General features: G+C 39.9%; 1 protein-coding gene across 1 annotated transcript; it reads left to right on the top strand.

Annotated features, from left to right (window-relative positions):
- On the top strand, window positions 1–21,383 carry atp6ap1la (ATPase H+ transporting accessory protein 1 like a). The gene is made up of 7 exons (XM_079396921.1): window positions 1–140; window positions 7,556–7,596; window positions 8,260–8,321; window positions 9,515–9,750; window positions 10,090–10,140; window positions 10,551–10,794; window positions 19,419–21,383. Exons 1-7 carry the CDS (start codon window positions 40–42, stop codon window positions 19,653–19,655), a joined length of 972 nt encoding a protein of 323 aa, XP_079253047.1. The 5' UTR covers window positions 1–39; the 3' UTR covers window positions 19,656–21,383.
- The last annotated feature ends 1,648 nt before the right edge of the window (window positions 21,384–23,031 follow it).

The following is a 23,031-nucleotide window of genomic DNA, read 5'->3' as shown; positions in this document are numbered from 1 at the left end:
GTTCAGCATCATTTCTGACAGCCTCATCTGGATGGATACATGGCATCAACGTGGCGCCCAATGTCTCTTGCGTTATTTTCTTTTGTTTTCCTGCAGATATCCTCGTCTTACGAGCAGCTGTCTGCCTTTGTGGAAGGAAGGTGAGTAGATTATTGTGAATTAAACCAGAGATGTGGTCATTTAGGCATCCCGTTTATTCAAATGGTGAAACCGGGAGAAACAAAGACTATATATAGACTATATATTGTGTTTATTAAACGATGATGAACTGGTGTGGCAGAGACAACTAGTGCTCGCCTCCTTTGTCCACCCTTCATGTCTGCATTGAGACTCAACTGAAGGGCTCTTGCAGTGAAACACAAGAGAAAATCCATCGGCATCAGTTTACAGGCAAATCCATATTTGCTACTAAAACTGGAGGCAGAGATGTGTGTTGGATAAGATGAGAGCAGGAATGATCAGCATCACTGAAGGAATGTCAGGAATGTGGAGCATCTGTTTGAGATTCATGCTGAGATGATAATATGAATGACAAAATGTAATTGTGATTCATGTACCATTTATTCTTGGGCTGCAGGATCGCATTATGAATCATTTATTTATTATATAAATGAGTCTAATGCCTGTTTATCATTAATAATTGATCTTTTGATGCACTAATGAATGAATAACTTTTTGTGTGAATGAGTTTGTTGATTTTGACTTGTTTTATAGAGAAACAGGTAGATTTTATTAGCATTTTATTCTTTCATTCTTTCGAAGACAGCTGCAGATCATCAGAATTTATAATAGACCTGGTGCCATAAAAATACAGTGCACACAACATGCTCATTATGCTCACAATAAATGCAGTAAAAGTAGCTGAGTGTGTAAAAAAGGAAATGTAGAAACATTTTTATAATATATATTATTTAAATTTACAATCAATCATTTAAAAACTTTTTTGAGCATGCAATTTTAAATTCAGGTGTTTCAACAAGATGTCAGATTGGCATTTTTTCTTTATCCACCAGATGGTGCCTAATATTTTTGATTTTATTATTTCACATATTTTATTATTTATTTATTTATTTAATTTGACACATGTTGTAAAAATGCTGAAAGAATAAGTAAATAAACACAGAAAATAAACCAACAAAATTGTTTTGCTGTTATTTGCATTTCTTTATTTTATTTTATTTTATTTTATTTTATAGAAAACCTGGGTATCTATTTAAGTTCTTGACGCGCTTATGCATGGAATAAAATACTGAAAGAATAAGTAAATAAACCAAATCAGCAAAAAATACAAATGTGCTCCCCCTAAAATATACACAAAAAATGGTGTAGAAACAGACATTGCTAGATAAATTTACAAATAAACAGCAAAAAAAAAAAAAAAAAAAAAATTTTGAAGAAAAACTGAGAACTTTTCTCAGTTTGTAAGAAAAACTTACATTTTCTTGTAAAACATACGCCAATAATTGCTTTATTTGAACTATTGAAAACGTAGGCATTTTTTGGGCCACATATGTCGAGTTCCTCCGCAGTCTACTTCACACTGCAGCTCGTATTAAAAACACATCTAATTGGCAGCACATTGCTTCTAGGAGCTGAAAGTGTGTAGGGTTTCTCCAGTTGCTCAGATGGAGTTTTACTACATGTAGGCCAGTCTGGGCTTTAGCTGTGTATTAACAGATTTGATTTAGTGAAGCATCTAGATGCCGTCAGAACTTTAAAGACACTCTAATCTGAGCGTCCCGAATGAAATATGCTACATGCGTTTTGAAGCAGTCAGCAGATTTCATTGATTATATAAATGTGCCGACTGGCCCTTCACTGGCCCACATGTTCAGGTGCAGCGCTGAACGGATAAACCACTGCCGAAGCAGACAGGAGGAGGGATTTGTGTTCCCTTCAGGCTTTCCTTCTCTATCTGGCTGTGCTTTATTTGCTCAGGTTGTTGTTTTGGATGGTGCCGTGCAGGTCAAGTTCGGTTGATGCAAACTCTGTTTTGCTAAATGCAGTTATGCAGCAATAACAGAACACAAACCCTCTCACATCTGCCTCGTGGGCTTCTGTTCATTTGACGCAGCCGTCTGAGAGAGTGAATTACTGATGCAGCTTATGAGAAAATCGGAAGAAGCGTCACAGGTCTGCTGTTGTTTACAGGGCAGGTAAACAACAACACCTCCCGCGTGGGCAAGGGCAGATCCGCACTCACAGGTCACTCCATCTGCTGCACTGAGGTGATAAATGATCTTAGATTGGTGTGACGATGCACAACAATAACAAATACATGCTTTTGGTATTGAAAAGCAGTGGTTAAAGTTGTATTAAAGAAATATTCCTTAAATGCAAGTGTGTTGACGGCATTTGTGGGATGCTGATGATAACACTGACATGTTTGCTTGCCAAAAAAAACAGCCTTATTTTAGTATTATTGAGATCCTATAATATTATATGTAGTTTTTGTTCATTTTAGTTTTAGTTATTTTAGTACATCAGTTTAAACTCAATTAAAAATGAGAAATGTTGACAACTAGCTGAAATAATAAGTGTTTTATATTTAAAAGTGCATTATATTTATTTCAGTTAAAAATTATTTTATTTCAAGTAACCAGAATGCTTTTTTATGGTTTTAGTTTTACTTAAAGCAATTTAAAAATGTGTTGCCATAAATGCATTTACATAGCGAGAAATTAAATACACAATATTTGCAGTTTAATATATTTAAACATTATATGATATATACAAAACAAAAATGAATTAAATCTAAAACCATAACAAACATTTCATTTAGGTGCCAAAGCAACATTTTTCATTTAAATTTAGTTAAACTTAATGTACTAAAATAATAAAAACTTAAAATTAATAAAAGCTATATAGACATAAAAAAACGGTAGCTATGTGTTACGATTGAGCACAAGTAGCAAACAGGCAGTGGGTCCAAATGCAGTTTAAGGTGCTTTAATGATAATCCACAGAGTTATAGGTCCAAAATACATGACAGAACCGAGAACGGATCACAAGAAATACAGGCTGTAACACTTATCAGCAACTCACCAAGACAATAGCAATCCAGGGCTTAATATACACAAACACAGGACCAAACAGGAAATGGAACACAGCTGAACCAGGTAGACACTAAATGAAACACAGCATGATGGGAAATTGAGTCCATGAACAGAACAGGCAGAAACACAAAACACAAGAACGCCCTCTAACGCACAAACAACTGGGCGTGACATAGCCCCCCCTCTAAGGGCGGATTCCAGACGCCCTACACTATCAAAGTCCAGGAAGGCGGTGGTACAGAGACGGACACAGGGGGAGGGAAGGAGGGCCAGGACCATGGAGAGGCACAAGAGGCAGAGGCGGTACAGAAGGTGAAGGCCACGGATGAGTCCATTGAACAGAGGGTCGAGACCAGATCATTACCAGAGATGAAGCTGAGAGAATTAAAGGCGGTGGCCATGGTGGAGTCAGTAGAGCAGAGGGTAGAGACCAGAGTAAAGCCAGAGGTGGAGCTGATTGGACTGAAGGTGGTGGGCACAGTGGAGTCAGGGAAGCAGAGGGCAAAGACCAGATTGAGGCCATAGGTAGAGCTGATGGAGCTGCTTGACCAGAAAGTGGCGCAGATGAGACAGATGGCGGTCTGGGCGGGGCTGGAGGAGCACATGGTGGCTTAGGTGGATCCGGCTGGATCGGTGGCCAGAGTGAAACTGGGTCTGGTTTTGGGTCAGCGACCGGGCTTGGTTCTGAAACGGAGTCTCGGACTGGACTTGGCTCAGGAACGGATTCTTGACCTGGACTCGGCTCAGGACCAGAGACTTTAACTGGACTTGGTTCTGGAATGGATTCTCGGACTGGACTTGGCTCAGGAACGGATTCTTGAACTGGACTCGGCTCAGGACCAGAGACTTTAACTGGACTTGGTTCTGGAATGGACTCTCGGACTGAACTTGGCTCAGAAGCGGATTCTTGGACTCGACTTGGGTTAAGACCAGAGACTTTAACTGGACTTGGTTCTGGAATGGATTCTCGGACTGGACTTGGCTCAGGATTAAGAGTACAGTGTACTGCCCAGACACACAACATAGCTACTGCCATGACTGGAAGCACTGCGGATAGAGTAACCACCTCTATAATCTCCACTGCTGAAGGCCTTGGGATGCCAGCTGCTCTCACTGACCTCAGTGGTGGGTCCGCCAAACTGGATCCCAGCCTCAAACGCCCAAAGAAAGCCTCATTGTCTCCAAATACAACACTGCTGACGACAGGGAACTCTGGTTTGACGGCCATGACAACTGGAATCTCTGGAGTGTCGTCCAGGGTGGCTGAAGACCTTGGTGTGGCTTTCATAACGGCTGGAGGCTCTGGCGTGGCAAACCAGACAGGTGAAGTGGCAACTCTGGCTGATGAGGTAGCAGGTGAAGAGTAGCTCCTGGCAGCTATCTTAGGTAGTGGTTCTGGTTGTGACATTGCGGCCATCTTGAGTGCCGACTCTGAACAGAGCATGGCAGCCATCTTGGGAATTGGCTCTCCCTGTGGCATGGGAGTGGTGACGAACACTGGACTTGCAATCAGTGTGTGGCATGGTGGCAATCCTGGTCGGCCGAACTCCGTGGCCACTGGAGCCCACGGCCTACTGCCCCCTGGCCAAAAATGTTTAGGGGAGACTTCCTCTTCCACTTCCCCGACAGTGAACTCAGATCCACAAAACAATAAAACAAAGTCAATATATTGCGCCAGGGACCAACCTGGATCCTCATCAGGCAAGTGGAGGCTGATATCCAGGTCAAGCCCACTCCAAAAACAGTCCCTCAGCAATGAATCGTCACCAGGTACAAGGTGGCAATACAAAAGAAACTCCTCCACATAAGTCTCAATATTACGCCCCCTTTGATAAATGGAACAAAGTTTCTTTAAAGGGTCGCTACAAGTACCTTGATGTGGGCGCATGATGAAAACTGCTGGATCCCTTGCTGTTGGTGAGTTGTTCTGTTACGATTGAGCACAAGTAGCAAACAGGCAGTGGGTCCAAATGCAGTTTAAGGTGCTTTAATGATAATCCACAGAGTTATAGGTCCAAAATACATGACAGAACCGAGAACGGATCACAAGAAATACAGGCTGTAACACTTATCAGCAACTCACCAAGACAATAGCAATCCAGGGCTTAATATACACAAACACAGGACCAAACAGGAAATGGAACACAGCTGAACCAGGTAGACACTAAATGAAACACAGCATGATGGGAAATTGAGTCCATGAACAGAACAGGCAGAAACACAAAACACAAGAACGCCCTCTAACGCACAAACAACTGGGCGTGACACTATGAAAAAAACAAAAAAATAAAAATGTAACTAAATAAAACTGAAAAGGAATTAAAAAAAAAAAATGTATTCAATATTAATAAAACTATAATAGTATTTCATCGATACTTAAATAACAATGATATAACAGTAATATATATATATATATATATATATATATAATCATTATGAATCAGTGTTATTTTAGTTTTATTTATGTGCTATTGTATAGTTTTTATTAAAATTTTGAATGAGCTGAAATTTATCAATTTTATGTGGTTTTTCATGTCTATTACTATCTTTATTTTTTTATTTCAGTTTTTATAATTGTGTTACTTAAACTTATTTCAGTTTTAATGTTAGTTTTTCATTAAAGATTTATATTTAATTTTATTTCACCTTTATTTCAGTTAATGATTTGAATACATTTAGTATTAGTTCACAATAACAATTTCTTTTAAAAAGAAATGCATTTCTGCATTATCTGAGGAAACTGTGAGTGGTTGCTGCAGTTGCTGAGGTGTTAAAGCAGGACGAGTTACACGCTGAAGTGCTAGTATAGTGACTGATGCTTGACTCTAAACACTATTAATTCTCCATGTGCACAGTTAATCGATCCAAACAGGTCTCGTTTATATGGCTCACGCTAAAGAAAACATTTGTTTATTTGTGTTATATATTTATATATGCGAGTCAGAATCTCTTCTCTTTCATCCTCGCTAACCGAAGACATCCTTACGTCTTTCTTTGATCCCTGACCGACATTATGTGCCAGCGCCGGTCAGACCGACCCATAATCAGGTCTGAGAACCAGGTTAAGCCCATTTCAGCAGCATTACTCAGAGATTAAATGGTTAAACTGTTCATCTTTCAGTAATCCGTTTTACTGTTAAAGAAATCACACGAACATGCAGCAGAAGATCACACATCAGGTTTAAATCATTTCTCCTAGACAGCAATAACATACAAAAAGTGAAAATTGAGACATTTCCTGCTTCTAAGATGATTCTCCTGAGAAAAAGACCCAGGGAATCTCACCTGTTATTCTGAAGAGACCTTAAAGAAACATTTCACCCAAAAATGAAAATTTGTTGAAAATGTCCTCACCCTCAGGCCATCCAAGATGTAGATGAGTTTGTTTCTTCATCAGATTTGGAGAAATGTAGCATTGCATCACTTGCTCAGCAATGGATGCTCTGCAGTGAATGGGTGCCGTCAGAATGAGAGTCCAAACAGCTGATAAAAACATCACAATAATCCACACCACTCCAATTAACATCTTATGGAGTGAAAAGCTGTGTTTGTAAGAAACAAATCCAACATTAAGATGTTTTTAACTTTAAACTGTCTCTTCTGGCTAAATCCATAATCCATAATAATGCTTCCTTCAGAGAAAAACTCCATCTCTGTTGTCTCTCACATCAAAATCCACCCATATATTTGTTTAGAGCTGTTTTGGCATGTAAACGGTACTTGACTTGAGCATACTTCTCTCCTGATTCAGACTAGATGACTAGACTAGATATTTTTTATCAGGGAAAGCAATATTATGGACTCGTATTTTGGCCAACAGCAACAGTTTGAAGTTAAAAACGTCTCAATAATTGTTTTAATTAATACAAACACGCAGCTTTTGTCTTCTCAAGATGTCAACTGATGGACTGGAGCGGTGTGGATTACTTGTGGATTATTGTGATGTTTTTATCAGCTGTTTGGACTCTCATTCTGACGGCACCCATTCACTGCAGAGCATCCGTTGCTGAGCAAGTGATGCAATGCTACATTTCTCCAAATCTGTTTTCATAATGAAACAAACTCATCTACATCTTGGACAGCTTGAGAGGGAGGACATTTTCAGCAAATTTTCATTTTTGGGTGAAACATTCCTCAATATGATTTCAATATGAATTTGAGCATTTCTCGTTTTATAATCCGAGCTGCTCTCCATAGTGATTTTATATCTCTTGCTGCATGTTAATTGACTCGTTTGTGTGTATATTTATTTCTCCTGAGCAATAGAAATATCCTGCGGGAACAAAGCAAAGTGTCACGAAAGCGAGTTTGTCTCACTTCACGGACGGTGACGTTCCAGCAGTGACTCACAGCATCAAAGCCTCCTGTCTCTCATTCATATTCATAACGTGCAAAGATCCGATCTGCAGCTCAAACTGAATGATTGCATCCAACTATAAAAATGATTTCAGTTGTTTATGACGGTTATTAATGAACTCATTACATTCTCGTATTTACAGCTCAGATGATGCACCATCCCAAGACATCAGTATCCAACAAAGTAAGTTATTTTGATAATAACTTTGATTTCTTTGCAAATCCTAATGAATCATATTTGATATGCACATTTCTAAATGATCAACATGCTAAAATCTCAATCTACACAATCTACTCCATGCCTTCTGTCGTCTGATTGATGGTTTAGACTTTTTCTAATCCAGTAAAAGCTCTTTTAGTGTAATTATACAAACATCCGGCTTCAGCTGGTCCTTCACATGTCTTTGTGCTCTGAAATCTTTACTGATTTTGATCAAGTCAGAATATCATCAGTAATATTTCCAGACAAACACTTACTGGACTGAAGCAGCTCGGCTTTACTTGATTCTCCATCAATCATTTTCTAGAAAAATCAGTGCGTCTCAAATCTGATCATCAGGATCTTTTGAGGAGCGTTTGTTTCCAGAAGCTTTCCTTTCACTGTTCCTCAATATTACTGTTTTTTCAGTATTTTGGATCAAATAAATGCAGCCTTGATGAGCAAAAGAGACTTCTTTAAAAAACATAAAAAATCATACTGATCCCAAACTCTCAAATGGCAGTGCACACAGTTCTTTAGAAACATGCTTATTTTTGCATATTTGTTTGAATAAATCAGATATAAATGTAAACATTTTCTAATAATTAAATGAGTGTGAGTTGACCAGATGTCGGTGTTGTTGTGCAGATGTGGAGGACGCTGGCGGCTCGGTGTTTGCGGCTGAAGTGCGTCTCAGACGAGCGCTGCAGGTGAGACAAGCCCGTCTGCCAGCCGAGCCAATGTGACCTTGTGCTGCCACTGGGGTGCAGATTTCCCTCCAAATGTCCAAAGCAGATGAATTTAATCCTTCACAGACTGCTTTTGTCTTTGGAAAAACAGATTACAGACATGCTACATTTTTAATCAGGAATTTCACTCTGATTTAGGATATGCAACTATGTCCCAAAAGTCTCTAATTCCCTTTGCAAATATGATTTCTGTAAACTGTTTTTTGTGAGTATTCAAAGCATAGTTGGGGGCTAGTTGTCACATGCAGATACAAGAGCATTTTTTATACATGCCCACATGGGAGCACTCAGACTTTTATTCCTGCAAATAGTTTTTTAATTACATTTAATTACAATATACTGTCTGTTGGCCAAAACATGTGGTTTACATAATGGTTTAAAATATGTTACAGTTTACATATTTGCAGTTCAATCAACTGTTTTGTGGTTTATTATAGGTTAAGATTTAACTTAAAAGCTTATGCTCTTTAATAGCAGGTTATATTGTGACAACTTACCCCATAGGTATGAATTGAAACTAGCCTTACGTACACTATTGTTGAAAGAAATTTATACTTTTATTCAGCAAGAATGCATTAAATTGATCAAAAGTGACATTAAAGACATTTATAATGTTAAAAAAGATTTTTACTTCAAATAAATGCTAAAAGTTTTGAACTTTATTTTTTATCAAAGAATCATGAAAAACTAAATGTATCACGATTTCCACAAAAACATTAAACAGTACAACTCTTTTCAACATTGATAATAATCAGAAATGTTTCTTGATCAAATCAGTATATTAGAATGATTTCTGAAGGATCGTGTGACATTGACTGGAGTAATGATGCTGAAAAAAATCAACTTTTAATTTCAGGAATAAATTACATTTTAACATATATTCACATAGAAAACTGTTATTTTAAATTGTAATAATATTTCACAATTTTATACTTCTTCCTGTATTTTTAATCAGAAAAATGCAGCCTTGGTGAGCAGAGGAGGTTTCTTTCAAAAACATTAGTAAAAAAAATTACAAACCCTAAACCAAGATGTGTGTTGCCACAATAATTTGTGCACATCATTTTATTAAGTTCCATACTTAATTAGACCATCATACCGAACTCAAACTTGAGAATGATAGAGTACATTGTGATATTATGCTCTTGTTTCAGCTGTACGGATGGCAGCTTCACACTCCTCCGCACAGAAAGTTGCTTCAGTCTCCAGGAATGTTGCCGTATTCTCCTCTGAGTGTTTCTTACAATGGAAAGACCTGCATCCTCTTCAGAGCCCGCAAACTGGCCATCAGGTACAGGAATCACAGTTTAGTGGATCTCACAGAGAGAACCTTCAGCCCAGACGCACCGGTGGACACCAAAGGCTCCTTCTGCAGCAAAGACAAAGCCATGTGAGTTCAGCTGCACACCGGTGCTGCAAACGCAAATGTAGATGTTTCACCAGTGTATCTCACAAAAATAGGTCCAGATTGCATTTCACCCAGAAATAAAATGTAAAAAACACTATTATATGATTATAATATAATATATTATATTTTGTTCTGCTTAATGTCACAATGTATTTTTGTTTTTGGAGTGAAATATTATCTGGAAATATTGCATACGTATATGATCAAACCCGGACCCAGCTAAAAACTACCTCAGCCTGGTGTAAAATTGAGACGGAAAATTTGACAGATTTGACTTGATAGATATTTAATAATATTTTGACATATTTTGTTATTCACCAGACTCAATCTACGTTTTGGCGATGCGGAAGATCTAAGAGGCCTCTCTATCAGGTTATTCCTTATTCATTAATTTCATATAAATACATTTTTTAGAATTTTATTTACTTTAATTCATGTCATTTTTAATTATTTTTTGACTGCATTTTCTAAAATATAAAAATAATAAATAAATGTATAATAAGAAAATGTATTCAAACCTCTTCTTTTTATATGTTTTATATAATGTTAATGGTTACCATGTGTATCAAATTTCACAAGTTTACTTGTCATCACAGATGTGTCAATATTAGTTCATGTACAGTATCATGTACAGTAGTTCATTCAATCAGAATGTTGAGTTTAACATTTTTTGTGTGTGTGTGTGCTAGTTAGTAAAACAATCAGTTTTCACTTCTCATCGAAGAACAGAAATGATTTTTAAAATGCTTTGCAGAGAGATAAAGACATGTTTATTTCCACAGGCTACAGATGTCAAACACGTTCTACGAGTCGGCGGGACAGAACTGGTTCACTCTCGATAACGTTTACATCCATTACAACTGGACGTACGAGGCCACATTCAATGCTACAGATGTGTACGCGCCCTCCACCAACTCCTATCACTGCCAGCACGTCAGCAGCCTGCAGAAGTACGACACGCTGCTGGTGCCCAGCGCCAACACCGACCACGCCGCAAACTGGCACATAACCTTCACCGACTTCCAGGTTGGCAGGCAACTCTTTTCCTCCATCCTCCGCTGATAAGCGCCTCATACTGGAGTTGTAGCATCTTGCACTGTATTTTTAGCCTCTGGTGGGTGTAATGTGGTTACACAAGCTTGTGGTTTGGTGTGAGAGCAGCATCTTTTTTAAAAAGCTCACGGTCCAGAGTGTGTGGAAGAACATGAGGAGTTTGGGTGAAATGAAATGCTTTTTAATTTGGAATATAGAAAACTATGGATCATATTCTGCTTTGCCTGGAACATCACTGACTGTTTCTACATGATAGAGAAGTAGTCAAAAAATACTTTGTCATGTAGAAAAACAGACTGACAGATAGACAGACAGAACAACTAATGAATAAAAAATAGATAGATAGATAGATAGATAGATAGATAGATAGATAGACAGACAGACAGACAGACAGACAGACAGACAGACAGATAGACAGATAGATAGATAGATAGATAGATAGATAGATAGATAGATAGATAGATAGATAGATAGATAGATAGATAGATAGATAGATAGATAGGCAAGGCAAGTTTATTTATATAGCACATTTCATACACAGTGGTAATTCAAAGTGCTTTACATAAAAGAAAGTGAAATAGACATTAAAAATCAATAAAAACATGGAAATAAAAATAATAAAAACAAGGAATTTTAAAATTATATAGAAATTGATTTAAAAATAAATTTAAAGAAAATGATTATACATAAAATTCATTGCAGTCAGTTCGGACATATAGTACAGTGCTCATTCAACAAATGCACAGCTAAACAGATGAGTTTTGAGTCTGGATTTAAATGTGGTTAATGTTTTAGCACATCTGATCTCTTCTGGAAGCTGGTTCCAACTGCGGGCTGCATAATAGCTAAAAGCAGACTCCTCTTGTTTTGTGTGAACCCTTGGTATTTCTAACTGACTCGATCCTAATGATCTGAGTGGTCTGTTTGGTTTATATTCAGTGAGCATATCAGCAATATATTTAGGTCCTGGGCCATTGAGTGACTTATAAACAAGTAAAAGTACTTTAAAATCAATCCTAAATGTAACTGGAAGCCAGTGTAAGGACCTGAGGACTGGTGTGATATGCTCAGATTTTCTGGTTCTAGTCAGAATCCTGGCAGCAGTGTTCTGGATGAGCTGCAGCTGTCTAATGGTCTTCGTTGGGAAGGCCGGTGAGGAGACCATTACAGTAATCCACCCTGCTGGTGATAAAGGCATGAACAAGTTTCTCCAAATCTTGACTGGAAACAAAACATCTAATTCTTGCAATATTTTTGAGATGATAGTATGCTGATTTAGTTATTGCTTTGACATGACTACTGAAACTAAGGTCTGTCTCCAGAATCACCCCAAGATTTCTGACTTGATTTTTAGTTGTTTGACCCCTAGAGTCAAGGTATGCATTCACCTTGAGAACTTCATCTTTGTTTCCAGATGCAACGACTTCAGTTTTCTCCTTGTTTAACTGAAGAAAGTTCTGGCACATCCAACTGTTAATTTCATCAATGCATTGGCAGAGGGAGTCAATGGGGCTGTAGTCATTTGGAGATAAGGCTAGGTAAATCTGGGTATCATCAGCATAGCTGTGATAGGCAATTTGGTTCTTCCTCGTTAGCTGACTTAGTGGGAGCATATAGAGGCTAAACAAGAGCGGTGCAAGAATTGAGCCTTGTGGGACTCCACATGTCATGGCCGTCCACTTAGACTTATGCTCTCCTATGCTCACATAATGTCTCCAGAATCACCCCAAGATTTCTGACTTGATTTTTAGACAAAATTGCTACAAAATGGCGCCGCTGATGGCAGCTATTGTGCGTTGCTCCTCCGTGTTTGTATTGTTTTTGTTTGTTTTTCCTGTTTTTTGTTTTTCAAATAAGATCAGCTTTACCAGGGATGATCTGCTGAACATTCGGCAGAACACACCACAAAATCTTCTACCGGTTTTTGATTTTTCGGACGTTTTGCTGGACATTGTAGTTGGCGGAGCCATAGCTCTGGTCAAACGCTACAGGAGGCGCAGACGTGGAAAGCGAGCCGGCGCGCTCGTGAAACTTCGTCAGCGCGGATTTAGAACGGCGTTACCTAGCATCCATCTGGCGAATCTCCGCTCTCTACCCAACAAAACGGACGAACTCCTTCTGCTCTCCCGGACAAACAAGGACTTTTCTAACTCTGCTGCTCTATGTTTCACGGAAACCTGGTTGAATGGCGACATACCGGACAGCGCGATCCATCTGCCTAATTACCAGCTGATAAGAGCAGATCGGGACACAGAATCAACGGGGAAATCGCGCGGCGGCGGGACATGCTTTTACATCAATGAGAGGTGGTGTACAGATGTAACTTTGTTAAAGAAGATGTGCTGTTCAGATCTAGAAACGCTCTTCATTAACTGCAAGCCGTTCTATTCGCCGCGGGAGTTCTGCTCGTTCATTCTCGTGAGTGTTTACATTCCACCGCAAGCGCACGTGAGCACAGCTCTACAGAAACTCGCTGATCTGATCACAGAGAGTGAACAACAACACCCGGACTCTGTTTTAATCATTCTCGGGGACTTTAATAAAGCAAATCTCTCCCGTGAACTGCCAAAATACAGACAGCATGTTACATGTCGCACCAGAGACAGTAATATATTGGATCACTGTTACACAACAATAAAGGACGCATATCACTCGGTTCCACGAGCAGCTTTAGGACTCTCTGATCACTGTTTGGTTCATCTTATTCCATCCTACAGGCAGAAACTTAAGTCTGCGAAGCCTGTATTAAGATCTGTTAAAAGATGGACTAACGAAACAGAGCGGGATTTACAAGCCTGTTTCGACCTGACTGATTGGACTGTTTTTGAAGCTGCGGCAAATGACCTGGACGAGCTCACAGAGACTGTAACATCTTATATCAGTTTCTGTGAGGACATGTGCATTCCTACCAGGACTCATCTATTCTACAACAATGACAAACCATGGTTCACTGCCAAACTCAGACAGGTCCGTCAGGCCAAAGAAGATGCTCACAGAAAGGGGGATAAAGTCTTGTACAAACAGGCCAAATACACACTGGAAAAGGAGATCAGAGTGGCAAAGAGGAATTATTCTGACAAGCTCAGGAACAAATTCTCTTCCAGCGATCCGGCTTCAGTGTGGCTAGGATTAAAGGACATCACCAGCTACAAAACACCACCCCCCAGCACTCTGGAGAATCAACACCTGGCAGACGACTTAAACGAGTTCTTTTGTCGTTTTGAACGATCACCCCACACCCGCCCAGAACACCCCTCCACACAACCATTCACACCTCCAGCAACCCCTCTCTCCCCCACACCTACAATTCAAATCAGCGAAGACGATGTGTGCCAGGTCTTCAGGAAAAACAAAAGAAGGAAAGCACCTGGTCCAGATGGTGTGTCACCAGCCTGCCTAAAAATCTGTGCTGAGCAGCTGGCCCCCATCTTCACACAGATCTTCAATAGATCACTGGAGCTGTGTGAAGTCCCCTCATGCTTCAAACGCTCCACCATCATCCCCGTCCCAAAGAAACACAAAATTACTGGACTTAATGACTACAGACCTGTGGCACTAACGTCTGTAGCCATGAAATCATTCGAAAGACTGGTGCTGGCTCATCTGAAGGACATCACTGGACCCTTACTGGACCCCCTGCAGTTTGCCTACAGAGCAAACAGGTCTGTGGATGATGCAGTCAACATGGGACTACACTTCACCCTGCAGCATCTGGACAGACCAGGGACTTATGTGAGGATCCTGTTTGTGGACTTCAGCTCTGCTTTTAACACCATTATCCCGGAAACCCTTCAAAATAAACTAACTCAGCTCTCCGTCCCCACCTCCGTCTGCCAGTGGATCAACAGCTTCCTGACAGACAGACAGCAGTTAGTAAAGCTTGGCAAATTCACATCCAGCACTCGAACCATCAGCACTGGAGCTCCTCAGGGCTGCGTACTCTCCCCACTGCTCTTCTCCCTCTACACCAACGACTGCACATCTAAAGACCCCTCTGTCAAGCTCCTGAAGTTCGCAGACGACACCACACTGATCGGCCTCATCCAGGACGGTGACGAGTCTGCTTACAGACAGGAGGTTAAGGAGCTGGCTGTCTGGTGCAGTCTCAACAACCTGGAGCTTAACACGCTCAAAACTGTGGAGATGATCGTGGACTTCAGGAGAAACCCCCCTGCTCTCCCCCCTCTCACCATCATGAACAGCACCGTGACTGCAGTGGAGTCATTCAGATTCCTGGGCACCACCATCTCTCAGGACCTGAAGTGGGATATTCACATTGACTCCATTGTCAGGAAGGCCCAGCAGAGGTTGTACTTTCTTCGCCAGCTGAGGAAGTTCAACCTGCCACAGGACTTACTGAAACAGTTCTACTCTGCCATCATTGAATCCATCCTCTGCACCTCAATAACTGTCTGGTTCAGCTCAGCTACCAAATCTGACCTCAGAAGACTACGGAGGGTAGTCCGGACTGCTGAGCGAATCATTGGTACAACCCTCCCCACTCTCCAAGAACTGTACTTATCCAGAGTGAGCAAAAAGGCTGGTAAAATCACTCTGGACCCCTCACATCCAGCACACAACCTCTTTGAACTTTTACCATCTGGTCGACGCTACAGAGCTCTGAGCACCAGAACGACCAGACACAGGAACAGTTTCTTCCCTCAGTCAATACATCTCATGAACACTCAATAAATAAACGTAAAACACACAACTAATACATTATCCATTCACCACACTCACTTATTTTATTTTCTCATTTCTAATTTGCACATACTTGACCTGTACATACATAGTCGCCTATATTATATATTATATATTGTGTATTTCTTTTTTTTTTTTTGCTGCTTGTACATTGGTCATTGGCTATTTCCTGTTATTTTGTTTCATTACCTGTGTCCTGTCCTGTTACTGTCCTTCTGTTGCACTGTGGAGCTTCTGTCACTACAACAAATTCCTTGTATGTGTAAACATACTTGGCCAATAAAGCTCATTCTGATTCTGATTCTGATTCTGATAATAACCTCTCCCTTCTAAGTATGACCCAAACCATTTGAGTGCCATCCCAGAAAGCCCGACCCAGTTTTCCAGTCTCTCTAGAAGTATGTTATGATCGACAGTGTCAAACGCAGCACTAAGATCTAGTAGTACCAGCACTGATATTTTGCCAGAATCAGAATTGAAGCGAATATCATTTATTATCTTAATTAGTGCTGTCTCTGTGCTTGTAATATGTCAGTTTTGGTTTTGTTCTGTTTCTTCCTTATTTGGTTCTTCCTGTTTTAGTTTCTGACCTAGTTCTGTTAATTAATTATCCCCATCACCTGTGTCTGATTAATCATCTTGTTTCCTCATTTGTACCTCACCCTTTAAAAGTCCTCAGTTCTCCTTGTTTAGTTGGTCGGATCTTAAGTTAATATTGGTTTATAGTGGTTGATGCTTAATAAATGTACCTTTTTGTTATTCTCTGTCGTGAGCGCCGTTTCTACAACCACCTACCGTAACAGAAGATCCGACCGCCACAACAAAGGACAGGATTACAGAGATGTTTACGGTGGAGAGCAAGCTGTGGGGTTTGCGGCAGGCTGGTTGGAAGTTGGAGCGGTATGTGGAAGATTTCATTGAGCTTGTTCACCAGCTGAGCTGGCCTGACGCTTCTTTGGGTGCATGCTTTCTGCTGGGGCTGGACAGCGAGACTATCAGATGCGAGCTTCCTCATTCCGATTTTTCCCTGGTTGAATTAATTAATCTTATTTTAGTATTGAATGGCTCTATCTTCGAAGTGGAAGAAGTGAAGAGTTTCCAGTCTCGCTGCCCAGTCTCCGCGGAACCACGTCACGTCATGCCAGCTTACCTTCCGCCAAGGACCTCCACATACCGTTCCAACGGTCCGAGCCGCCTGCCCAGTTCCAACCGTCCCATTACCATCTATGTCACTGGAGATGCGCTCAGTCCAGTTCCGCCCACGGTGAAGAGGATTCTGCCTGGGGCGAAGAGGATCCCGCCGTACTCGGCGACAAATGTTCCGCCCGCGGCGAGGAGGATGCCGCCGAAAAGGGCGATGAAAAGGGTTCCGCCGCCCACGCCTCTGAGGAGTCCTCCGATTCAGGACAGGGGGCTACTGGATGAGGCTCTTCCCCCGGAATTCTCGGCTCCCATGCTCACGCCAGTGACTGCTCCTCGCCAGTGCCATCCAGTGCCTGCTCCTCGTCTGTGTCCTCCTATCCCTGCACCTCGCAAGAGGGTCCCGTCCAGCCCACCTGAGTTCCCGCTGGTTCCGTCCAGCCCACCTGAGTTCCCGCTGGTTCCGTCCAGCCCACCTGAGTTCCCGCTGGTTCCGTCCAGCCCACCTGAGTTCCCGCTGGTTCCGTCCAGCCCACCTGAGTTCCCGCTGGTCCCGTCCAGCCCACCTGAGTTCCCGCTGGTCCCGTCCAGCCCACCTGAGTTCCCGCTGGTCCCGTCCAGCCCTCCTTCGTCTCCGCTGGTCCCGTCCAGCCCTCCTTCGTCTCCGCTGGTCCCGCCCAGCTCTCCTTCGTCTCCGCTGGTTCTGTCCAGCTCCGCGCTGCAAGAGCGCCCTCCTACGTCTCCGCTGGTCCCGTCCAGCTCTCCTTCGTCTCCGCTGGTTCTATCCAGCTTCGCGCCTCCCGTGCGCCCTCAAGTGTCCGCGCTGCAAGAGCGCCCTCAAGTGTCCGCACTGCAAGAGCGCCCTCAAGTGTCCGCGTGTCTTCGCTGGTTCTGTCCAGCTCCGCGCCTCCCGTGCGCCCCCAAGAGTTTGCTCCTCCAGAGCGCCCTCCAGCGCCCGCTCCTCCAGAGCGCCCTCCAGCGCCCGCTCCTCCAGAGCGCCCTCATGTGCCCGTTCCTCCTGAGCGTTCCCATGAACCTGCTGCTCCTCCAGTATGGCCGCCAGAGGGGAACGTTCCCAAAGAAATTTTGGGGGGGGGCCATATAGCCTCAGTTTGTGTGGCCAGGCCAAAGGCCGCCCAAGGCCGCCCAAGGACCCCGATCCACCATGGACTCCCGAGTCTCCAGATCCGCCATGGCCTCCCGAATCTCCAGTCCTGCCATGGCCTCCCAAGGCTCCGGATCCACCATGGACTCCCGAGTCTCCAGTTCTGCCATGGTCTCCCAAGGCTCCTGATCCGTCCTGGAGGCTTCCCTGTCCTATCCTGGTCCTGCTCCAGCCTCCAGGACGCCTGCCCCCCCTCCCCGATGTTACTGTTACGGTGCGGGACGCACCTTCCGGGGGGGGGAGATACTGTAATATGTCAGTTTTGGTTTTGTTCTGTTTCTTCCTTATTTGGTTCTTCCTGTTTTAGTTTCTGACCTAGTTCTGTTAATTAATTATCCCCATCACCTGTGTCTGATTAATCATCTTGTTTCCTCATTTGTACCTCACCCTTTAAAAGTCCTCAGTTCTCCTTGTTTAGTTGGTCGGATCTTAAGTTAATATTGGTTTATAGTGGTTGATGCTTAATAAATGTACCTTTTTGTTATTCTCTGTCGTGAGTGCCGTTTCTACAACCACCTACCGTAACAGAGCTGTGATGCGCTCGGAAACCAGATTGAAAATTGTCCAGGTATCCATTTGAGTTTAAGTAGTTGTTCAGCTGATTAAAAACTACCTTTTCAATAATCTTACCTATGAAAGGAAGATTTGATATGGGTCTATAATTGCTCAACATGGTGTTATCAAGATTGCGCTTTTTCAGAAGGGGCTGAACAACTGCAGTTTTAAGGGAGTTTGGAAAAGTCCCAGAAAGAAGTGAGGCGTTCACCACTTCTAAGAGATCAGCTTCTAAACAGTTAAGCACATTTTTGAAAAAGGATGTGGGAAGTGTGTCAAGATAGCAGGTTGAAGATTTAAGGTGCTGTACTATTTCTTCCAAAATTTTGTTATCAATTTTTTTAAAAGCACACATAGTCACTTCGTTTTGAAATTGCGGTCGAATCTGTGTGACCTCTGCATAACTTGAGGATGTGCCAATCTCCTTTCTGATATTATTGATCTTCTCAGAAAAGAAGGAAGCAAACTCATTGCATTTGCTGTCGGAGAGCATTTCACTGGGAATCTGACTTGGGGGGTTTGTCAGTCTCTCAACAGTCGCAAAAAGAGTGCGAGTATTGTTTAAGTTACTGTTTATAAGGTTTGAAAAGAAAGTCTATCTAGCTGTGGCTAGTTCCACATTGAAAGCATGAAGGCAGTCTTTATAGATGCTATAGTGAATTTCGAGTTTCTTCTTCCGCCACATCCACTCAGCTTTTCTGCATTGTCTTTTCATGCTCTGAACTGCTGTTGATTTTCTCCAAAGTGATTTTTGTCTGCCAGTCTTCTTGCTGACCTTTATCGGAGCAATATCATCAATAACATTCTTAACTTTTCAGTTAAATGACTCCAGGAGAAGATCAACAGGGTCTGCAGAAATGCTTGGTGTTAATGAGATAGATAGATAGATAGATAGATAGATAGATAGATAGATAGATAGATAGATAGATAGATAGATAGATAGATAGATAGATAGATAGATAGATAGATAGATGGAAAAAAGTTTTTAAAGATTCAGCATCTTACCCTCTGTGGTTTCTTGTGTTTTTCCTCACAGATCCAGGCATTTAATGTTCAGTCCAGTAAGTTTGCGGTGGCCAGCGACTGCGCAACCTTCTTCACTCCTGCCATCCTGATGGGTCTGATCACGTCTCTGATCCTGCTGCTGGTGCTGGCCTACGCGCTGCACATGGTGGTTCATCTAAAGCACATCGACCGCTATGAAGAGCACAAGACCACCGTCTACTTCCCGCGCAGCACAGAAGCGGAGAGCACAGAGAAGAACAACCTCTAGGGACCCTAGAGAGATGGACACTTCTGTGACTGTGAGCTCTGGCGGCCGGACGGGAAGAAAATGCCCATCTGAATGGAGAATCAGAGCTGTTTGGGACTGACTGCACCACGGCAGTGGCGTCATTGTGGTGGGACAGTGGAAGTCCGAATCAGGTTCCTTCGGGAGCTTTAAGGCTCGGCACAACAGAGGATTTGGAAATATCAACCAGTTCTCACCAAAAATCTAGGAATTAAACATTCAGCGTCAGGTTACATGAGGGGAAGGAGATCTTCAGATGTTTGAATGCGATTCAAAATAGCACAATAATCAATATATATTGCATTTGCATTGTGTCTTAGCTTCTGTTTGACTGCTAAGGACCAGATTTAACTTCAGTACAGATGCTTCTTTGCAGTCAACATGAAATGGTGTTTCTCAAGCAATTTTGCCGTTGTAATTTTAGATATTTGCGAATAAAACATCTTGATTTTTTTTTTCTGGAACAGATTGGATGGTATTATTAAAGCACACTTCCACTACAAAATTGAAAATATCAATAAGATAATTGCGACTCTTTTTTCACAATTCTGCATTTGCATTCGAGAAAAAAAAGACTTTGAAAAATAAAGTTTATATCTTTATATCTTGCAATTTTGACTTTTTCTCTCATAATTCTGACTTTTTCTCTGAAATCATCTCAGTTATGAGTTTATTTCTCACAATTCTAAGTTTATATCTCAATTTTGAGTTTATATCTCAATTCTGAGTTTATATCTCGCAATTTTGAGTTTATAATCACAATTCTCAGTTTATATCTTGCAATTTTGAGTTTATATTTCAATTCTGAGTTTATTTCTCACAATTCTAAGTTTATATCGCAATGTTTATATCTCGCAATTTTGAGTTTATATCTCAATTCTGAGTTTATTTCTCACAATTCTAAGTTTATATCGCAATGTTTATATCTCGCAATTTTGAGTTTATATCACAATTCTGAGTTTATTTCTCACAATTCTAATTTTATATCGCAATTGTTTATATCTCGCAATTTTGAGTTTACATCACAATTCTGAGTTTATTTCTCACAATTCTAATTTTATATCGCAATTGTTTATATCTCGCAATTTTGAGTTTACATCACAATTCTGAGTTTATTTCTCACAATTCTAAGTTTATATCGCAATGTTTATATCTCGCAAATTTTGAGTTTATATCTCAATTCTGAGTTTATATCTCGCAATTCTTAGTTAATATCACAATTATGTTTATATCTCGCAATTTTGAGTTTACATCACAATTCTGAGTTTATTTCTCACAATTCTAATTTTATATCGCAATTGTTTATATCTCGCAATTTTGAGTTTACATCACAATTCTGAGTTTATTTCTCACAATTATAAGTTTATATCGGAATGTTTATATCTCGCAATTTTGAGTTTATATCTCAATTCTGAGTTTATTTCTCACAATTCTAATTTTATATCGCAATTGTTTATATCTCGCAATTCTGAGTTTACATCACAATTCTGAGTTTATATCTTGCAATTTTGAGTTTATATTTCAATTCTGAGTGTATCTCTCGCAATTCTTAGTTTATATCGCAATTATGTTTAGCTATATCTCCCAATTTTGAGTTTACATCACAATTCTGAGTTTATATCTTGCAATTTTGAGTTTATATTTCAATTCTGAGTTTATCTCTCACAATTCTTAGTTTATATCGCAATTGTTTATATCTCAGAATTTTGAGTTTATCTCTCGCAATTCTAAGTTTATATCGCAATTATGTTTATATCTCGCAATTCTGAGTTTATCTCTCGCAATTCTAAGTTTATATCGCAATTATGTTTATATCTCGCAATTCTAAGTTTATATCGCAATTATGTTTATATCTCGCAATTCTGAGTTTATAATCACAATTCTGAGTTTATTTCTCACAATTCTAAGTTTATATCGCAATTATGTTTATATCTCGCAATTTTGAGTTTATATTTCAATTCTGAGTTTATATCTCGCAATTTTGAGTTTATATTTCAATTCTGAGTTTATTTCTCACAATTCTAAGTTTATATCACAATTATGTTTATATCTCGCAATTTTGAGTTTATCTCTCGCAATTCTCAGTTTATTTCTCACAATTCTAAGTTTATATCGCAATTATGTTTATATCTCGCAATTTTGAGTTTATAATCACAATTCTGAGTTTATTTCTCACAATTCTAAGTTTATATCGCAATTATGTTTATATCTCGCACTTTTGAGTTTACATCACAATTCTGAGTTTTTTTCTTGCAATTTTGAGTTTACATCTCAATTCTGAGTTTATTTCTCACAATTCTAAGTTTATATCGCAATTATGTTTATATCTCGCAATTTTGAGTTTATATCACAATTTTGAGTTTATATCACAATTCTGAGTTTATATCTTGCAATTTTGAGTTTATATCGCAATTCTGAGTTTATTTCTCACAATTCTAAGTTTATATCGCAATTATGTTTATATCTCGCAATTTTGAGTTTATATCACAATTCTGAGTTTTTTTCTCACAACTCTAAGTTTATATTGCAATGCTTATATCTCGCAATTTTGAGTTTATATCACAATTCTGAGTTTATTTCTCACAACTCTAAGTTTATATTGCAATGCTTATATCTCGCAATTTTGAGTTTATATCACAATTCTGAGTTTATATCTTGCAATTTTGAGTTTATATTTCAATTCTGAGTTTATTTCTCACAATTCTAATTTTATATCGCAATTATGTTTATATCTCGTAATTTTGAGTTTACATCTCAATTCTGAGTTTATTTCTCACAATTCTAAGTTTATATCGCAATTATGTTTATATCTCGCAATTTTGAGTTTATATCACAATTCTGAGTTTATATCTTGCAATTTTGAGTTTATATCGCAATTCTGAGTTTATTTCTCACAATTCTAAGTTTATATCGCAATTATGTTTATATCTCGCAATTTTGAGTTTATATCACAATTCTGAGTTTATATCTTGCAATTTTGAGTTTATATCGCAATTCTGAGTTTATTTCTCACAACTCTAAGTTTATATTGCAATGCTTATATCTCGCAATTTTGAGTTTATATCACAATTCTGAGTTTATATCTTGCAATTTTGAGTTTATATTTCAATTCTGAGTTTATTTCTCACAATTCTAATTTTATATCGCAATTATGTTTATATCTCGTAATTTTGAGTTTACATCTCAATTCTGAGTTTATTTCTCACAATTCTAAGTTTATGTTGCAATGCTTATATCTCGCAATTTTGAATTTATATCTCAATTCTGAGTTAACGTCTCGCAATTATTAGTTTATATCACAATTATGTTTATATCTCGCAATTATGTGTTTATATCTCAATTCTGAGTTATCTTGCAA

The sequence above is a fragment of the Barbus barbus genome (assembly GCF_936440315.1).
Source record: "Barbus barbus genome assembly, chromosome: 37".
Classification (NCBI taxonomy): Eukaryota; Metazoa; Chordata; class Actinopteri; order Cypriniformes; family Cyprinidae; genus Barbus; species Barbus barbus.
Note: the sequence above shows the minus strand (reverse complement) of the source record. Positions and strands in the feature narration are given on the sequence as shown.